The 19,740-nt window shown below is 50.4% G+C and overlaps 1 protein-coding gene across 7 annotated transcripts in view; it reads left to right on the top strand.

Annotated features, from left to right (window-relative positions):
* LOC140897398 (fer-1-like protein 4) overlaps positions 1–19,740 on the top strand; it is a 160,462-nt gene that overhangs the window by 84,857 nt on the left and 55,865 nt on the right. For all 7 annotated transcript variants that reach the window (XR_012154720.1, XM_073310004.1, XM_073310005.1 and 4 more), the window contains 6 exons: positions 358–526; positions 1,906–2,009; positions 16,861–16,992; positions 17,700–17,748; positions 18,418–18,524; positions 18,909–19,040. Coding sequence is in view for 6 of the 7 variants with exons in the window: in XM_073310004.1 (XP_073166105.1) it covers positions 358–526; positions 1,906–2,009; positions 16,861–16,992; positions 17,700–17,748; positions 18,418–18,524; positions 18,909–19,040 (693 nt within the window). In the remaining variant the exon portion in view is untranslated. The remainder of the gene's footprint in view (positions 1–357; positions 527–1,905; positions 2,010–16,860; positions 16,993–17,699; positions 17,749–18,417; positions 18,525–18,908; positions 19,041–19,740) is intronic.

Consider the following 19,740-nt stretch of genomic DNA (forward strand, 5'->3'; position numbering starts at 1 on the left):
TTCAGCCCCAGCTGGGTTCCCCCTCTGGGGAACTGGGGCCCATTAAAGACCAGCTGCTGATGGGAAAGAACTCTCCATGGCATGAATCAATTCAGCCAGCATCAGCGGCTGCCTGCTGACGAGGCATGGGCAGGGCTCCAGTTCAGAACTGAGGAGCTGGGTCCCAGCACCGGCGCTGTCAGGACCTACCTGCACAGGGAGCATCAGGGCCGCTGTGCTAGGGGCTCACCAGGGTGCAGCTGGCGGGAGCGCAGCCCTTATCTGCCAGCTGGACACAAGTGAGCTATAAGCCAGACTCTGAGCTGCTGCAGAACACCCCCCCGCAGCCCTGGTGACAGTATGAGAGGCTCTTTTCAGGAGCTACCGGAGCAGGTGTACCTGCACCCACCCCTAAGCATCTTTGTGGTGGAGCAGCGAGCTTTTGGGCGTACCGTGCTGGTGGGGACCCACGTGGTGTCCCATATCATGAAATTCTCTCCCAAAGAGCTGGAGGAGCTGGAGGAGGAGGCAGAAAATCCGCCCAAAGGTGAGTTTCCTGGTTTGAACTGTGCTATGCAGCCCCCTCGCATGGCAGGGTGGCACTGGGCTTTCCACTGCCAAGTGCTGCGGGGGAGAGGGGGACTGTCCCAGCATGCAGCATGAGTGCAGCGTTTTCTGCAAGGCTGGCATGTCCCCATTGCCCCTCGCTCGCAGGGCAGTGCAGCAGAGGCGCGATTAGGCACCCCTCGGCTAATCCAGGCAGGGCAAGCTGGGGCGGAATTCAGGTCTGATGGTCTCAAGTGTCTTGCTGGGAGGCTGTGGACTCTCTGTGGTGCTGGCGTGAAGAGTCTGCAGACTGAATTCCTGCAGGGGTAACTCCTCACCCCCTCAGACAAGGCCGTTAACTTGTGGTGGGGCTCAACGAAGTCCCCTTTAGGGCTAGGGATCATGTTGTGGTGTGAAGCAGAGAGGCTTCCTCCTGTGAGCCTCCTAGTGCTTTCCTGCATCTCCCAGGATGGTATTTAGAAAAAACCAGTCCCAAGCAGCCTACTGGGGATGAAGTACAGCCTACTGGGTTGTAATGCAGGCCCATGGGGGCAGGGTCACACAGAGTAACACGGTGCGGTGGGGGGTAATGCCGGCCCATGGGGGAGGGTCACACAGAGTAACACAGTGCGGTGGGGGGTAATGCCGGCTCATGGGGGAGGGTCACACAGAGTAACACGGTGCGGTGGGGGGTAATGCCGGCATGCAGTGACCATTGTAATTGTCTAGCCTGACCTGCATAGCACAGGCCAGAGAATCCCGCTCAGTAATGGCATCTCCTGCAGGCAAGTTCTTGCTCTGTTCAGGGGAGTGACCCAATCGTATGGCAAGGTCTCTGTTCCTCTGCACTGACCTAAGCCTACTGCCTGAGTTGTCCAGGGCAGGCTTTATCTCCTTGCTTGGCTGCCTCTGGCTCAGGGCCAGGGAAGTGTCCAGAGCACCTTTTTCCATTTGCTCCTGTGTGTGAGAGAGCCATGGGTGGGGTTTAGGGCCCCGAGCAGACCTTTCTTGGCAGATACTCGCTAAGAGTTTCTGGGCCAGACCTCTGATTACCAAGGCCCAAATGTGGGGCGCAGTGTGAGGAGCGCCCAGGGAATGCGAAAGGCAGCAGAACCCCACCCTGCTGTGTGAATGACTCCTGCAGCTTCATGACGACGCCTTTCTGGTGTAAAATTTCAGACTGAAAGTGCGATGGGGGTAACATAGGTAATTTGGGGATTACAGGAATGGCCTCCCTTGCAGTGAGGTGCACCTGAGAGGTACGTCTGTGCCCTTGGCTCAACAGCCATTTGTAATTGGTGATGAGACCTTGGAAGATTAGACAATGATTGAATGATCTTCTTCCTGTTGGAATTCATAGTCTCCATCTTTCTTGCTCAGCACGGAAAGCCTCTGCTCGACCCAATGTCTCCCAGACTGTGATCAACATTGGCCTGACTGCAAGCGAAATGGGCAGCAAAGCAAACCCCCTGAATCTGGTGAAGGTAAGTGCGGTGCCATGTTGACAGTAACCTTCACGTTACTATTTGAATGGAAAAGCTGCTTGCCCGAAATACCCTCTCTGGCTTTGACGTGGATCTTATCTCTAGGTCGTATCCAAGAATAGTAACAGTTCAGAAGCGACGGTCACCTTCCCTGTTTCAGTGTCGTCTAGCAGATCATATGGCAGCATAATTCAGTTTCCGGTATAAGCCTGATTTTGATGGACTGCCCCTCTAATTTCCTCACCCCCTGCCCATCGTTTCGGCTTGAAATGGCACTTGCCTGGGCTCTAGGGAGAATATACGTGGAGAGGAGACGTTGAGGTTAATCCAATGAGGGGTTTCTGGGATATGAGACTTGGAAAAAATTAGTTGTATTTCACTTTCTGAAAAATTCTTCTCGTGTTTATAAAGTCTTAAGTGCCATCTCATTAATGGCTAAGTCTGGAAACTTCTGAGCCGGTCATTCAGTTGCCCTGGATGGGAGGTACTGCAGACAAGCATGGGTGCAACATTTCAGAATCATTTCTGACAGATTCGTATACATCTGAGCACTCAGCCAGGTTCCAGCAGAGTTTCTTTGCTTCCCTGGTTGTTATATGAATTGGCTTGGAAAGATGCAGCCTGTGGAAGCTATAAACTCCATCACCATTGCCAGTCTGAATCCGGCTGGTCACAGGCTCCCATAGCTGAACTTGATTTCATCAAGCAGGCTAAATACTGCACTGTGGAGTGTTTGATTTGAAAATATGATTTTCACTGACATATTTCACTTCCCATCACACTGATAATTCTTGCAGAGAATAGTTTCTGTGTCGGAAGAGAATCTACACCATGTTGCTACATGTTAGATTAGAGATGCCAAACCAGCGCCCTCGCTCCAAACCCCTCTACATTCAGATGTGGGGAGCGGAAGGGAATTGTACAGCTCTGGCCCATATCTCATTAAGACATAAATAACTTTTTACAAGCTTATTAGTATGTTAAAACAATGCCATTGGAAGGTTTTAATGATAATAAAACAAAAGCTGTTGGAAAACCTAGAAATTCAGTGCTAAGATTCAGGTTGAAAAAGCAAGGCATTGAAGTCAGGAAATTCATAGCTGGGCTTCCACAAACAGCTTTTGCTCTGACCCATATGAATAGCCACCTTCTGCCTATCCACCAGCAGTCTCCCTGCCCCATCTCTTACAGCCATGCGGCACCATGACCTCAGTTACATTCCAATACAAACCAGGGTGCCGGAACTACTGGAATGATGTCAGGATTGGAGTTACATTGTTATTTATAGAGCGCCAAAAGTAAACAAGGTGCTTTACAGACAAGGGATTTGGACCCTGCTGTGAACTGAAAATGTCATCAACTACCATACTGTAGAAATCCCCTTCATACATGGCCCTAGGACCCCAAACACAGACCCCCCTTTATTTCAACAAAAATTGCACTGACATGTAGCCTCCATTCTTCCACATCCACCCTTCAAGATGCATCTTGGGCTTGGCTCAGCTGCGAGAATGCATCCTGTTAGAGCACACCTTGACTAACACAATGTATCAGACTGTGTAGATTAGACTTGTGTGTCAAATTGTGTTAGCTGATTGTAGGTTACCAGTTAGTTAACCTGTGTTCTAACTGGATGGCTTTTCCCACTTTAGACAAGCCCCCTGACTGGCCCTTCCAAATATCTGTAACTCTCTGATGTGACTCAGTGGCTGTCACCTAGTGAACAAGAGCACAGGGTCAGAGTTAAAGGTGTTAGGGCAACTTTGCCACTGCATTTCCTGATTTTTCACACTCTTGTTTCAGTAATGACAGCGTCCCCGTAAACAAACATTCCTTCCATTGTAGAATTTCAAACCTTGCGGAGACTTTTGATCACAGTATTTGGAATAACTTCTAGGGCATCTCAGTTCCAATGGGCTGGATTTTCCTGGGCCTTTGTGCGGTAGAATGGAGGTAGCAGGGAGCAATCCAGACCAGTCAGGGGTTGTGTTACTGCCTGTCCTGGATCCCTGAATGCCTTCAAATGTTTGGCTGCTGTAGCTCCCTTGTCTGGGTGCTCCCAGCCAGCAGACAAGCCTGCACTGAATGTCTGTGTGACGAGTCATGCTGGACCAGCAGCTCTGACTCCAGCAGCCTGCTTGCTACACCACAGCTACACTCTGGCCTCCACAAGCCTTGGTTACACCTAGCAAGGTGACCCCTTCCCCCCCCTCCCCATCCTGAATTTTCCCCAGATCATGTGTTCTTCTTTGAGTGATGGTCCCTATTGTATTCCACTGTGGGTTCTGTATGAGCAGCATGCCTCCAGAGTCAGAGAATTTGAAAGTAATGTCTGTGGTCCATGCATGCACCCTGGCTCGCCTCGTGCTTCCAACTGAGGTGTGTGACAAAGTTCCTCCTCTGCCTTGGTGGGTCCTGTGCTTATTGGCGGATTTCCTCGCCTCAGAGATTCATGGCAGCTCTCAGTTTGGCCACTTTTGCTAGTGGCTCAAACCTGCCGTTCACTCAGCTACCCTCATCACTGGCCAGCATGGGGAAAGGGAGGAGCACAATCCCTGCAGTCTCTGCTGACCCACTTAGTGGGTCAGGGGATAGGCCAGGGACCTTCCCCCCTGGTGGGACCCACAGTCCAGGTCACCTCCTCTTGTCTCAAATAGGGAGTTGAGGGGAATGGGGGGAACCTGGGCCTGCCCTCTACTCCTGGTTCCAGCCCAGGGCCCTGTGGATTGCAACTGTCTACAGTGTCTCTTGTAACAGCTGCGTGACAGCTACAGCTCCCTGGGCTACTTCCCCATGGCCTCCTCCCAACACCACCTTTACCCTCACTGCAGGATCATCCTCCTGAAGCCTGATCATACTTGTACTCCTTAGTCCTCCAGCAGCACGCCTTCTCACTCCTTGCACACAAACATCCCTAACTGATGGGAGGTCCTTTTTAAACCAGGTGTCCTGATTAGTCTGCTTGCCAGAATTGATTCTAGTATGTTCTTAATTGGCTCCAGAGGTCTTAATTAGCTTGCCTGTCTTAATTGGTTCTAGCAGGTTCTTGATTGTTCTGGGGCAGCCCCTGCTCTGGTCACTCAGGGAACAGAAAACTGTTCATCTAGTGGCTAGAATATTTGCCTTCTACCAGACTCCTGTACCCCACTGAATTATAGAATCATAGAATATCAGGGTTGGAAGGGACCTGAGGAGGTCATCTAGTCCAACCCCCTGCACAAAGCAGGACCAATCCCCAACTAAATCATCCCAGACAGGGCTTTGTCAAGCCTGACCTTAAAAATATCTGAGGAAGGAGATTCCACCACCTCCCTAGGTAACGCATTCCAGTGTTTCACCACCCTCCTAGTGAAAAAGTTTTTCTTAATATCCAACCTAAACCTCCCCCACTGCAGCTTGAGACCATTACTCCTTGTTCTGTCATCAGCTACCACTGAGAATAGTCTAGAACCATCCTCTTTGGAACTCCCTTTCAGGTAGTTGAAAGCAGCTATCAAATCCCCCCTCATTCTTCTCCTCCGCAGACTACACAATCCCAGTTCCCTCAGCCTCTCCTCATAAGTCATGTGTTCTAGTCCCCTAATCATTTTTGTTGCCCTCCGCTGGACGTTTTCCAATTTTTCCACATCCTTCTTGTAGGGGCCCAAAACTGGACACAGTACTCCAGATGAGGCCTATTCAACATTGGTGAGAGGGGAACGATCACGTCCCTTGATCTGCTCGCTATGCCCCTACTTATACATCCCAAAATGCCATTGGCCTTCTTGGCAACAAGGGCCCACTGTTGACTCATATCCAGCTTCTTGTCCACTGTAACCCCTAGGTCCTTTTCTGCAGATCTGCTGCATAGCCATTCGGTCCCTAGTCTGTAGCAGTGCATTGGATTCTTCCGTCCTAAGTGCAGGACTCTGCACTTGTCCTTGTTGAACCTCATCAGATTTCTTTTGGCCCAATCCTCTAATTTGTCTAGGGCCCTCTGTATCCTATCTCTACCCTCCAGCATATCTACCTCTCCTCCCAGTTTAGTGTCATCTGCAAACTTGCTGAGAGTGCAATCCACACCATCCTCCAGATCCTTTATGAAGATATTGAACAAAACCGGCCCGAGGACCGACCCTTGGGGCACTCCACTTGATACCGGCTGCCAACTAGACATGGAGCCATTCATCACTACCTGTTGAGCCCGACAATCTAGCCAACTTTCTATCCATTCATCCAGCCCATAATTATAGTCCATTCATCCAGGCCATACTTCTTTAACTTGCTGGCAAGAATACTGTGGGAGACCGTGTCAAAAGCTTTGCTAGTCAAGGAACAACAAGTGCACCGCTTTCCCCTCATCCACAGAGCCAGCTATCTCGTCATAGAAGGCAATTAGATTAGTCAGGCATGACTTGCCCTTGGTGAATCCAGGCTGACTGTTCCTGATCACTTTCCTCTCCTCTAAGTGCTTCAGAATTGATTCCTTGAGGACCTGCTCTATGATTTTTCCAGGGGCTGAGGTGAGGCTGACTGGCCTGTAGTTCCCAGGATCCTCCTTCTTCCCTTTTTTAAAGATGGGCACTACATTAGCCTTTTTCCAGTCGTCCGGGACTTCCCTGGATCACCATGAGTTTTCAAAGATAATGGCTAATGGCTCTGCAATCACATCTGCCAACTCCTTTAGCACTCTCGGATGCAGTGCATCCGGCCCCATGGATTTGTGGTCATCCAGCTTTTCTAAATAGTCCCGAACCACTTCTTTCTCCACAGAGGGCTGGTCACCTCCTCCCCATGCTGTGCTACCCAGTGCAGTAGTCTGGGAGCTGACCTTGTTTGTGAAGACAGAGGTAAAAAAAGCATTGAGTACATTAGCTTTTTCCACATCCTTTGTCACTAGGTTGCCTCCCTCATTCAGTAAGGGGCCCACACTTTCCTTGACTTTCTTCTTGTTGCTAACATACCTGAAGAAACCCTTCTTGTTACTCTTAACATCTCTTGCTAGCTGCAACTCCAGGTGTGATTTGGCCTTCCTGATTTCACTCCTGCATCCCCGAGCAATATTTTTATACTCTTCCCTGGTCATTTGTCCAATCTTCCACTTCTTGTAAGCTTCTTTTTTGTGTTTAAGAGCAGCAAGGATTTCACTGTTAAGCCAAGCTGGTCGCCTGTCATATTTACTATTCTTTCTACACTGGTCTGGGTCTGTAACAGGGATAAATGGTGGGGTGGTCTGACCACCTTTTCAGTTAATTTTCAGCACTGCATGGTCTGGGCTGGAACCTCCAGTGTCCTCATCTCTGATGTCATTCTAAATAAACCGTTGTAAATCATTTTGTTAATTCTTCTTCGAGCGATTACTCATGTCGATTCCAAGTAGGTGTGTGCACATCACATGCACAGTCATCGGAAGGTTTTCCCCTTAGCATTGGGTCGGCTGTGGAGCCCCCTGGAGTGGCGCCTTCATGGCAGTGTATATAGGTCCCTGCTGACCCACCGCCTCTTCGGTCCCTTCTTGCTGCCGGTGACGGTCGTTGGAGTAGCTTCTCTCTTGCGAACAGCAAGCAATCCTGTAGCAGACTTCCGTTCAGTGTTACCTGTAAATAGTTAAAATCTTATCATTAGTATAAATAGATTGTTAGTTTAGATAAGTTTCAGTTGGGGGTCACCCACCCATTTTGTTTCTCCTCCCGGGAACTGGGGCATGTCTCGGTCTCAGGGTTTCAAGCTATGTGGGTCCTGCCTGAAGCCTATGCCAAAGGGAGACCCACATGACTCCTGTCTGAAGTGCCTGGGAGAGGCACACCAAACAGACAAGTGCAAAGTCTACAAAGGCTTCAGACCAAGGACCAAAAAGGAGAGGGACTTTAGGCTGAAACTGCAGCTTGTGGGGTCAGCCCTTTGTCCACAGCCAGCCCAGGTGGCGTCCAACCCCAAGCCTGGCACTTCGGTGCGGCGCGCACCAGTCTTGGTAAGGGAGGCCATGGTGCCAAGAAGGGACTCGGCTCCAAGGACCCCTGGCACCGCCATTCCCCAGTGCCAAAGACCTCCTCCAATGCAAGTGCCCATCGTCGGTCCCATTCGTCGGTGCTGCACAAGAAGAAGGAGGAGGACAGAGAGCACTCTCCCACTAAAGTAGTGGAGCGAGCAGGCACCAGCGGGGTGTGTTCCACATCGGGGAGCTCACATTGCAGCTTGGTGCAGTTTCTATTAGTCCCTCCCCAGCTGTACCTGAGAAGGGCGGGCACTTTGCCTCCATAAATACCTCATAGAGACGGCCATGAGACCCCAATCAGACCCAGGCCCTTGAACAATGTCCCTCCCTCCCGCCACGTACACTGGCCTGAATCAGCAAGGAGTGCTCCTCCTGCTACAAAGTCCAACTTCAGTGCTGGAGAATCCATCCCTACAGACCCCGTGGTAGGGCCTACTCGCGACATTCAGAAGCATTCCTCATAAGCATGGGACTAAGTCTTCCCTTTCTAAAAATGAGACGCTCCATCCACCAGTTCTGCCCCTGAGGACTTAGTATGTCCTAAGTCCCTTAGGCATGAGAAGAAAGCCCAGAAGCACTGGGTTCCACTGGCTCCAGACTGGGCTCTGTTGGTACCACTGTCAATGACTCCTCACAAGACCCATGACCCTCCAGCACCGGTGAGGACCGACCACCGCTGGATACCATCTTTGGCACCAAAGGCCCAAACAGAAAGAGAATCTCTCTGACACCTGGGAGATCCAGATCCGTGGCTGTGCTACAAGACGTTTTGACTCTCCCGGATCCAGAATCCCCCTCTTCCTCAGGACCTTCAGTCTCCAGGGACCTCATATCTCCTCTGAATGACCCCCGGCAGTGTGGAGCTTGTTGCCCTTCCGTACACAGCCTATGCCTCTCCAGCGGCATTGACAGTACCATCGCTGGAGCCCGAACCTGCATTTTCTTCCTCAAGAGATTCAGATCCACTGGAAGAACCACCTCTCCTGTACCACTCCTATCCTTTTCCCAGGAGACCTGCATGATCCTGGGAGCAATGTGCCTCAGGAGCCATTGGTATCCCATACCATGGGGACTCTACGACCACCCTTTTATCCCTTCTACTGGCCATATTGGAGACCATGGGAACAGTACTTTCCTTCAGAGTCCGTCCTCTCCAACAGGGAGTCACTACCTGCTTCCCCTCCAAGAGAACCACTGAACTTGCCCCCAGATCTGATGACAGGAGAAATACTGTGCTCCAGTTCTGGCAGTTCCACTGGAACCGACTAGATTTACATAATCATCGCTAGACGAAGCAGTGACCTCAGTATCCCCTCAGGATGACCTTAAACAATCTCATGACCGTCTTCACAGAGTTGCCTGGGAACTTCAGATCCCATTAGAAGAAATCCAAGACTCTCAGCACAAGCTCTTGAATATCCTCCATGCCTTGGCACCTATGAGAATTGCCCTGTCGGTCAATGAGGCCATACTAAGACAGTGCAGCATACCCTCACCTTCTGTGCTCCTACCCCCAAAAGTGTGGAGAGACTCTATTATGTGCCAGCCAAGGGCTCAGAATTTCAATTCTCACACCCAGCTCCCAATTTGCTGGTAGTCAGGCTGCTTCAGAGAGATCCAAGCAGCAACATCCTTGATCTATGCCAACAGCTGAAGAGGGGAAAGGCAGGTTTCCTTGCTAAAGGAATTGGCGGCTGTGATTGCAGAGCCATTGGCCATTATCTTTGAAAACTCGTGGCGAACGGGGGAAGTCCCAGATGACTGGAAAAAGGCTAATGTAGTGCCAATCTTTAAAAAAGGGAAGAAGGAGGATCCTGGGAACTACAGGCCAGTCAGCCTCACCTCAGTCCCCGGAAAAATCATGGAGCAGGTCCTCAAAGAATCAATCCTGAAGCACTTACATGAGAGGAAAGTGATCAGGAACAGTCAGCATGGATTCACCAAGGGAAGGTCATGCCTGACTAATCTAATCGCCTTCTAGGATGAGATTACTGGTTCTGTGGATGAAGGGAAAGCAGTGGATGTATTGTTTCTTGACTTCAGCAAAGCTTTTGACACGGTCTCCCACAGTATTCTTGTCAGCAAGTTAAAGAAGTATGGGCTGGATGAATGCACTATAAGGTGGGTAGAAAGTTGGCTAGATTGTCGGGCTCAATGGGTAGTGATCAATGGCTCCATGTCTAGTTGGCAGCCGGTGTCAAGTGGAGTGTCCCAGGGGTCTGTTCTGGGGCCGGTTTTGTTCAATATCTTCATAAAGGATCTGGAGGATGGTGTGGATTGCACTCTCAGCAAATTTGCGGATGATACTAAACTGGGAGGAGTGGTAGATACGCTGGAGGGCAGGGATAGGATACAGAGGGCCCTAGATAAATTAGAGGATTGGGCCAAAAGAAATCTGATGAGGTTCAATAAGGATAAGTGCAGGGTCCTGCACTTAGGACGGAAGAACCCAATGCACAGCTACAGACTAGGGACCGAATGGCTAGGCAGCAGTTCTGCAGAAAAGGACCTAGGGGTGATAGTGGACGAGAAGCTGGATCTGAGTCAGCAGTGTGCCCTTGTTGCCAAGAAGGCCAATGGCATTTTGGGATGTATAAGTAGGGGCATAGCGAGCAGATCGAGGGACGTGATTGTCCCCCTCTATTCGACATTGGTGAGGCCTCATCTGGAGTACTGTGTCCAGTTTTGGGCCCCACACTACAAGAAGGATATGGATAAATTGGAGAGAGTCCAGCGGAGGGCAACAAAAATGATTAGGGGTCTGGAACACATGACTTAGGAGGAGAGGCTGAGGGAACTGGATTGTTTAGCCTGCAGAAGAGAAGAATGAGGGGGGATTTGATAGCTGCTTTCAACTACCTGAGAGGTGGTTCCAGAGAGGATGGTTCTAGACTATTCTCAGTGGTAGAAGAGGACAGGACAAGGAGTAATGGTCTCAAGTTGCAGTGGGGGAGGTTTAGGTTGGATATTAGGAAAAACTTTTTCACTAGGAGGGTGGTGAAACACTGGAATGCGTTACCTAGGGAGGTGGTGGAATCTCCTTCCTTAGAAGTTTTTAAGGTCAGGCTTGACAAAGCCCTGGCTGGGATGATTTAATTGGGGATTGATCCTGCTTTGAGCAGGGGGTTGGATTAGATGACCTCCTGAGGTCCCTTCCAACCCTGATATTCTATGATTCTATGATTCCCCTGGTTTACAATTCTGGATAGCCAGTTATCAAGCCCTGTTGGCTAAATAAGACTTCCTTAACTATGCTAAGTTTGAGGAATTCATCAACAGTCTTCCACAGCAGGACTAGGGCCCATTTCCAAGCTCTTATTGAGGAAGATAAACTAATAGCCAGAACTGCCCTCCAGTATGCAGTTGATTTGGCCTATACTACCAGTAGGCCATGGCTACAGTCATTGTCACATGAAGGGAGTCCTGAATTCATGCCTCCAGATTCCCCAGGGAGGTCCAGAACATCATTGAGGACCTCCCCGTCAATGAATTACACCTATTCGGCAAGAAGACAGATGAGTCCCTACATACCCTAAAGGACTCTACGGCCACCCTTTGATCTCTGGGCATCTACACACCTGCCTCTCAGAGGAAGTTTCAACACCAGTCAACCACTCAATGGTAAAGGTATCAACACTTTTATCATCAGAGAACATACAAACCACCACATAAATAGCAAAAGGTTGAAAGATCCCAGTTTCCCATGCCTCCTGCACCAGCCTTGACATCTCAGTCCCAACCCCCGATCTCTTTTTGATATGAGCTCAAGAGCCGTGAACCACTGAGCCTAACACCTCATGACCCCACTACTCTATTCGGGGGTCACCTAGCACTCTTTTTTGACACTTGGAGTGTGATAACGGTGCTGAACGTCATCCCCTATGGCCATACGATTGAGTTTGTAATGCTACCTCCTCTTAAACCTTCTTACCCACCCCTTCGGGGGCCACTCTCATGACAGCAACCTCACTCAGGAGGTGAGTTCCTTACTGCAGTAAGGAGCAACAGAGCACATTCCTCCACAATACCGGAGCACAGGTTTTTACTTGATCTACTTCCTGATACCCAAGAAGAAGGGAGAGTAGAGACCAGTCCGTGGCCTCTGTCACCTCAACTGCTTCATCCACAATCTCAAATTTTGCATGGTCACATTGGCAGTGATAATTCCATCATTAGAAAAAGGCACATGGTTCACAGCTCTCGATATGAATGATGCCTGCTTTCACATTGATATTCATCCTGCCAACAGACATTTTCTCAGATTTATGGTGGGATTGCACCATTTCCAATACAGGGTACTACCCTTTGGGGTACTCCAAACTACCCTTCCAGTACTACCCTTCAGGATAGCTACCACCCCCAGGGTATTTACCAAGGTCTTTTCAGTGGTAGCTGCTCATGTCAGAGCTTGTTTTTCCATACCTCAACAACTGGCTCCTCACCACCAGATCCCGCCAAGAGGCATACACATCAACGTCTATGATGCTCCGCCTCCTTTCCTCACTGGGAGTCAGTGTAAACATAGAAAAAATCTGTGCTCACCCCCCTTTGGACTTAATCAGAGCAACCTTGAACTCTGTCACCACAAAGGCGTATTTGTCCACAGACAGGTTCCAGACTATGACCAAGATCATAGCTCACATAAGGAGCAATCCTCAAGTAAAAGCCGAGACATGTCTGTCCCTACTCAGCCACATGGCCTCCTGCACCTATGTCACTCCATTTATGAGACTCCACCTTCAGTGTCTTCAAGCATGTATATGGTCGGTGTACTCACCGATCTGCCACCCCTTGAACCTTCTGCTCAGGGTCCCTGCCAAGGTTCTGTCTTCCCTCCTATGGTGGACAAATCCTTATCACATATGAATAGGTGTCCCCTTCATTCCCTCTTCTCCGGAGAAGACTATCATTACCGACATATCCCTCATAGGCTGGGGAGTTCAAACAGGTAACAACACGACACATGGGTTAGAATGCACATTAATGTTCTGAAACTTCAGGTAGTAAGAATTGCATGTGAATTCTTTCTTCCATTCATCTGCTTTCACCATGTCCTGATAATGTCAGATAACACTACAATTGTATTCTGCAGCAGCAAGCAAAGGGGAGCAAAATCTGCCTCCCTGTGCACAGAAGCAGTTGGCCTCAGAAACTGGTGCCTCAGCAGTCAGATCACCCTATCTGCAGCCCACCTTCTTAAGAAACCGAATGTGCTCACAGACTCCCACAGCAGACCCTTTGTGATCAGTCAGGAGTGGGAGCTCCATGGCGGGTGCTACGTGACATTTTCACGCAATGGGAAACCCCAGCCAGAGATCAATTCGCTTCTCAGACTACCACCAAGTGCACCACATACTGCTCCAGAGGAGCCCTTGGTTATCACTCCCAGGGCAATGCTCTCTTCTCTCCTGGTAGGGCCAGCTCAGTCTGCTTTCCTCCTGCTACAACTCCTGCTACCATGGGTGCTGCACAAGATCCAACAAGACAGGGTGATGGTCATCCTGATTGTCCCCTTCTCGCCCAGACAGATCTGGTTCCCCGACCTCTTGTGCATGTTGGCTCACCCACCGATTACCATTCCAACATTCCCTGAGCTCCTGACCCAGTGCAATCGCACAATCAAACACCCCGATCCACAACTGCTCCACTGCAGGGCATGGTATTTGGAGTGGCATCATCTCTAGAACATGCATGCTCCTCAGCCATGCAGGACATCCTCTCTAATAGCAGAAAGGACTCTAGTAGAAAATGTTACCTGGCTAAATGGAGATGATTCTCTTCCTGGACCCAGTGAAGAGGTGTGTCACCAGACACTGCAGACATTCCCCTCATCTTAGACTATATCCTGTCTTTAAAGACATCAGGTTTATCCGTCAGCTCTCTAGGAGTCCACCTAGCAGCCAGCAGTGCATTCCATCCTCCTACTAAGGGCCACTCTGTTTTTGCACACCCACTAACCAATCGACTCTGGAAAGGCCTCCTATGAACCTTTCCGTCTTCTCAAAAGATCACAGCACAGTGGGACCTGAATCTTGTTCTCTTGGTTCTAACAAGCCCCCCTTCAAGCTTTTAGCCACTTGTTCCATGTCCCTTTTATTCATGAAAGTCACCTTCCTTGTGGTCATCACTTCAGCAAGAAGGGGCGGTGAACTCAGAGCCATGATGGCAGACCCTCCATTCCCTGTGTTCCACAAAGATAGTTTCCTTACACCTACACCCCAAATTTATCCCTACAGTAGTTTCAGAGTTTCACCTTAATCAATCCATTCACTTGCCTGCTGCCCCCGGGCGCTCCCCGCAGGCGATTTACAATGGCCCAGGGCCCTAGCAACACAGCGGAGCTGAGCAGTGTCTGCCTGCTCACTCCACGTGTCTGCTGGCCCCTCCCTGTGGCCCCAGGGTGGGGCTGTGCCTCCACGTGCTGCCCCCACCCCGAGTGCCCCTGTGGCCAATGGGAAGCTGCAGTGGCAGTGCCTGGGGGCAGCAGCGTGCGGAGGCCCCCTGGTCTGCCCCACCTTGGAGCCTCAGGTAAGCTCCACACCCCCTGTCCCCCCTCCCAGAGCCTTCCCCCCCCTTCCCACCCTCTCTCCTGCCCCCGACCCCCCTCCCAGAGCCTGCACTCCCTCACAGAGCCTGCACCCCTCCCCGCTCCTCCCTCACAGAGCCTGCAACCCCACCCCCTCCTCCTGCACCCCTGCCCCAGCTCAGAGCCTGCACCCAGCACCCTAACTCCCTCCCAGAGCCTGCACCCCAATCCCCTACCCCAGACCTTCTCCCCCATCCAAACTCCCTCCCAGAGCAGGGTGACCAGATAGCAACCGTGAAGAAATGGGACGGGGGTGGGGGTAATAAGCACGTATACAAGAAAAAGTCCAAAAAACGGGACTGTCCCTATAAAAATGGGACATCTGGTCACCCTACCCCAGAGGCTTAGGCAGATGGGGGGGGGCGCATTTTAGCGGGGGGGGCAGAGTTTGGGCGGCATGAGTGACATTATTGGTCTGCTGGGAGAATTTGAGGACTAGCACTGCCCCTAAGGTAAATTGCGTTTGAGACCCCTGCTCTACATACTGATCAATCTTATACTTCTATAATCCTACAATTTAACTCTATTCAGCATACAATGATTATATATAACATAACATGGTAGTGAATCATAGACTATGAGGGTTGGAGGGGACCTTAGGAGGTCATCTAGTCCAACCCCCTGCTCAAAGCAAGACCAATCCCCAACTAAATCATCCCAGCCAGGGCTTTGTCAAGCCTGACCTTAAAAACTTCTAAGGAAGGAGATTCCACCACCTCCCGAGGTAACGCATTCCAGTGTTTCACCACCCTCCTAGTGAAAAAGTTGTTCCTAATATACAACCTAAACCTCCCCCACTGCAACTTGAGACCATTACTCCTTGTTCTGTCACCTGCTACCACTGAGAACAGTCTAGAGCCATCCTCTTTGGAACCCCCTTTCAGGTAGTTGAAAGCAGCTATCAAATCCCCCCTCATTCTTCTCTTCTGCAGACTAAACAATCCCAGTTCCCTCAGCCTCTCCTCATAAGTCATGTGTTCCAGTCCCCTAATCATTTTTGTTGCCCTCCGCTGGACGCTTTTCAATTTTTCCACATGCTTGTAGTGAGGGGCCCAAAACTGGACACAGTACTCCAGATGAGGCCTCAACAATGTCGAATAGTGGGGAACGATCATGTCCCTCGATATGCTGGCAATGCCCCTACTTATACAGCCCAAAATGCCGTTAGCCTTCTTGGCAACAAGGGCACACTGTTGACTCATATCCAGCTTCTCGTCCACTGTCACCCCTAGGTCCTTTTCTGCAGAACTGCTGCCTAGCCATTTGGTCCCTAGTCTGTAGTAGTGCATGGAATTCTTCCGTCCTAAGTGCAGGACTCTGCACTTGTCTTTGTTGAACCTCATCAGATTTCTTTTGGCCCAATCTTCTAATTTGTCTAACCACACAATAAATTAACAATAAACTAAAATAATTGGCTACAGGCTGCTGTCGGGGCACTTGCTCTGCCTTCCTGATTCTGTGCCCCTGTCTCAACCAAGGAGCAGGTTAGACCAGCCTGGAGGCTGCTCTAGCTTCCATCTGTTGACAACGGTCCGAAGGGGCCACCTGCCAACTGGGAATAGCTAGAGCACAGTTGTGGGTCAGAGGCTGCTGGGGACTCCCTGAGGCTAGACGTATCCCCAGCAAGGGAGTTAGGGCTGAATGCCGTCCCCACACCGAGAAGGCCAGAGAGCCTAGTCCAAGGTGCTCTTTAGCCAGCTATCTCCTTGTGATTTGGGGTTTGTGTTTGTAAATGACGTGATCGGGAAGAGCATTACTTTCACTTAGCAGCCTTAGCTGGTGTCTGACAGAAAGGTTTTGTTGACTGAATATTTAATCTGAAAGAGTGCACTGGGGAATGAATGGTACATCCATAAAGGGCCCGTCCTAGAAAGGTCTAATTCTCTGTCCCCCCGGTGCAGATAGCTTTCATTCATGGTCACCCTGTGCAGCACCTGGAGGGCTCTCGTGTCAAACTGGTGTACCTACTTTAATGGACTCTCTTCGGCACAGCTCCTGCCTGTTCGCTGTGTGCTGTTATCCTGCACTTGCTGAGAGAGCCAGGAGCTCTGGCATCGCTAATACCTTGGATTGTCTTTCTGGTGGGAATAGTGTGGCTTTGGTAGAAATGCGCAAAACCTGAGCCACAGGTAGCCATGTGTTGTTGTGGTCTTTGGGAAAGCTGAGCCCCTGGGGTGGTGCGGGACAAAGCCTCTCTAATATCAGGCACCAATACAGTCCACTACATATGACTCACAGAAACCCGTGCTTTGCCCTTTCCTGATTCTCAGGCCTTTGTTATGTGTTCTTAGGCTCCTCTGAAGAAAATTCCTATCAATAAACTCATAAAGAAAGAGGATGAGTTTGAGGAGGAAAAGCCAGAGTTGGAAGAACTGGATTGGTGGTCTAAGTACTATGAGTCCTTAAAGGAAATGAGCAACCAGGTAATGGTCTGTCACTTCAGTTCCTTTGTCCCTTATTGGCATGACAGCCACAAGATCAGTGGGAATTAAATATCGCAGTACTTGTGTGGATCCAGCCCCTCAGCTCTGGCCCTGGTCTCAGCATTTCATTGCTGGTTTGCGAAGGTAGCTCCCAGCTCTGCATGCTGAGAATCCCCTACTCACCCCGTGGACACCTAGCTCAGGGCTGAGAGTTCAGCTGGGTGGCAGGGTGCCCAGGGGTTGGTGCTGCAGTGCTGAGCAAAGCGGCACCTAGGTGCCTTCTGAATTTGGCCTGAAGTGCCTATGTCACTCTTGAAAATGGGATTTGGGCTCCAAAGTCATGTGTGTGTGTGTGTGTGTGTGTGTGTGGGGGGGGGGGGTTACACATGGCTTCACTTGTCCTGGACAGTCACACTGCAGTAACGGGGATCTTACTGCTCCTTCCTAGCCATCCTCCAATCTGCCCCGAGAGAATCAGAAGTGTCTCTGAGGTTCTTTTTCTACAGCCTGTCTCGTTGCTCACTGGGCAGCTTTGGCTCATGAGCTGAACCCAGCAGCACAAAACTACCCTGCTGTGCCCCCCCCAATAGCGTTAATCAATCTAGTAATCCCGGGTAATAATGTTATCAGGGGAGGGGCCACTCTGGCATGAAATGGGTTAGGAGCATTCGCTGGCTGAGCAATGCGGTAACGTGTGTGTGTTTCAGTGCCATAGTGACGAGGAGGATGGGGACAACGACGACCCGAATGAGGCAGGTGAGTTCTTAGACCAGCCAGGCAGACACAGGTTTTGCTGGCATTTCCAAATCCTGACCTGCCGTCAGAGGCCCCTGCACACGCTGGTGCTATATTTCAGACAGCTGTTCAGTTGGAAGCAGAGTACAGCCCCCAAGCTGATAGCACTGAGGGCTAGAGAGATTGATGCTGGGCAGTTTCCCTGGCTCACACAGATTGTGCCCCTCAGTCTGATAAAAGATCGTCAACAGATCTCCAACTGCTTCAGAATCTTTTTGTTTGTTTTACTATACCCAAGCCCTGGCACAGACCCTCCCCTGCCCAGCCACTGTCATCTCTCCTAGTCTTATGCCAGACACACCATTTGGACAGTAGGCAAATAGCCATTCACTCTGCTTTCTGTACCAAGTCCTCAGTGACTTTCTGTCTCCTTTGTTGCTGGCCTCTGTGCTGTGCAAATGCCCCATGTTCTTCCATGAAGGTAAATAGTGGAAATGCTTTTCAAGGGCAGTTCTTACAAGACATTGATTGTCACGTTGCACAATGATATTTTATCGTGTTTTCAAGCGACTGTTTGAAAGCAAAAGCTATTGCTGAGATTATGTCATGGAGTGACATACAAATCAGAGAGAAAAATACCTTGTTTGGAGAAGCCAGGACATTTAGCGATCTTGTTAATGCCCTTTGTAGATGGAGGGAACTTAAATGCGGACTCTATTGATATGGAAGCGGAAAATGGAGTGATAGTGGAAGCTGAGCCAGTGCGGCCCAAAAGGAAACTCATAGCTACGCTGCAGGTGAGTCTCTGAGGGTGACTGATCTGCTCTGTCTCAGTTTATTCCCTCCTGCTCCTTCTTCCTTACAGTCCCGCCAGCTGTGACAGCACAGATCCTAAAGGGGAAAAGCGAATCAGAGTGCTGACCCGCAGCCCTGCCATCTGTTCGCATGCACAGCTCCCCTTACCTTTGATGGGGATTCCACCGGAACAAAGCGCTTGGTCCGGCTCGGTGCTGAGTGCCCTCATCTCCTTTGGACACGGTCCGAAATGTCATAGAACCAGGGCGGGAATGGGCCACGTGGTCAATGGGGGAAATCATCCTAAGATCACATTAACTCTTTCCTTCCCTTTGGGGAGACTGAGCTGGAAGGAAAGAGCCTAAATAACTTGCAGTTTATTTCAGATCTATAACTCAGAGCTGGAAAATGAGTTTGATAATTTTGAAGACTGGCTGTATATCTTTCCACTTCATCGGGGGAAGGCGGATGAGGATGAGGACGGAAATGAGGATGAGAACTTTGTGGGGAAGTACAAGGTACTGTGTCATTTGAATGCCATTCATGTTATGCGTGACAGCAATGCATGAAAGAGGGGAAAGCAATTCGCAGCGTAAGAACATTTTGGAACATTTTTATCCTTTTATCCTTCACTAAGAAAAGAACTGGGACACTAAATTCCTTCATTATAGCGTGTAGTCAGGAGGAATGCCTTGTAGCATAAAGTCTCCTGCATGAAATTCTCATGGCAGATCTGCATTGTAGAAGTTTCATGCCATTCCTTGGGCACCATGGAACCGAAAGAAGCAGTAGCCCCTAGGGCAGTGGTCCCCAAACTGTGGGGAAATCCCCCCTAGTGGGGCACGGAGGAACGTTCGGAGGGGCATGCAGCGGGACCAGGGCCAGCCTGCACAGGGGGTGGGGAGGGAGCGCCACATAGTTCTGCTCTGCCCCGAGCTCTCCCCAGCTCCATTCTGGCCCCAGCGCCAATCCACCCAGCTCCACTCCATCTCCGTCCCCAGCTCCATTCTGGCCCCAGCGCCAATCCACCCAGCTCCACTCCATCTCCGTCCCCAGCCCCAGCTCCAATCCACCCAGGCCAGCTCTGCTGTCATTCGCCTTCAGCCCAAGCTCCTCTGCCGAGCCAGCTGGGCAGTAATGGGGGGTGGGGGGGGGCGCAGACAGATTCCGTTACTGATGGGGGAGGGGGCGTGACAGGAGAAGTTTTGAACCGCTGCG

Source organism: Lepidochelys kempii, chromosome 13 (assembly GCF_965140265.1).
Source record: "Lepidochelys kempii isolate rLepKem1 chromosome 13, rLepKem1.hap2, whole genome shotgun sequence".
Lineage (NCBI taxonomy): Eukaryota > Metazoa > Chordata > Testudines > Cheloniidae > Lepidochelys > Lepidochelys kempii.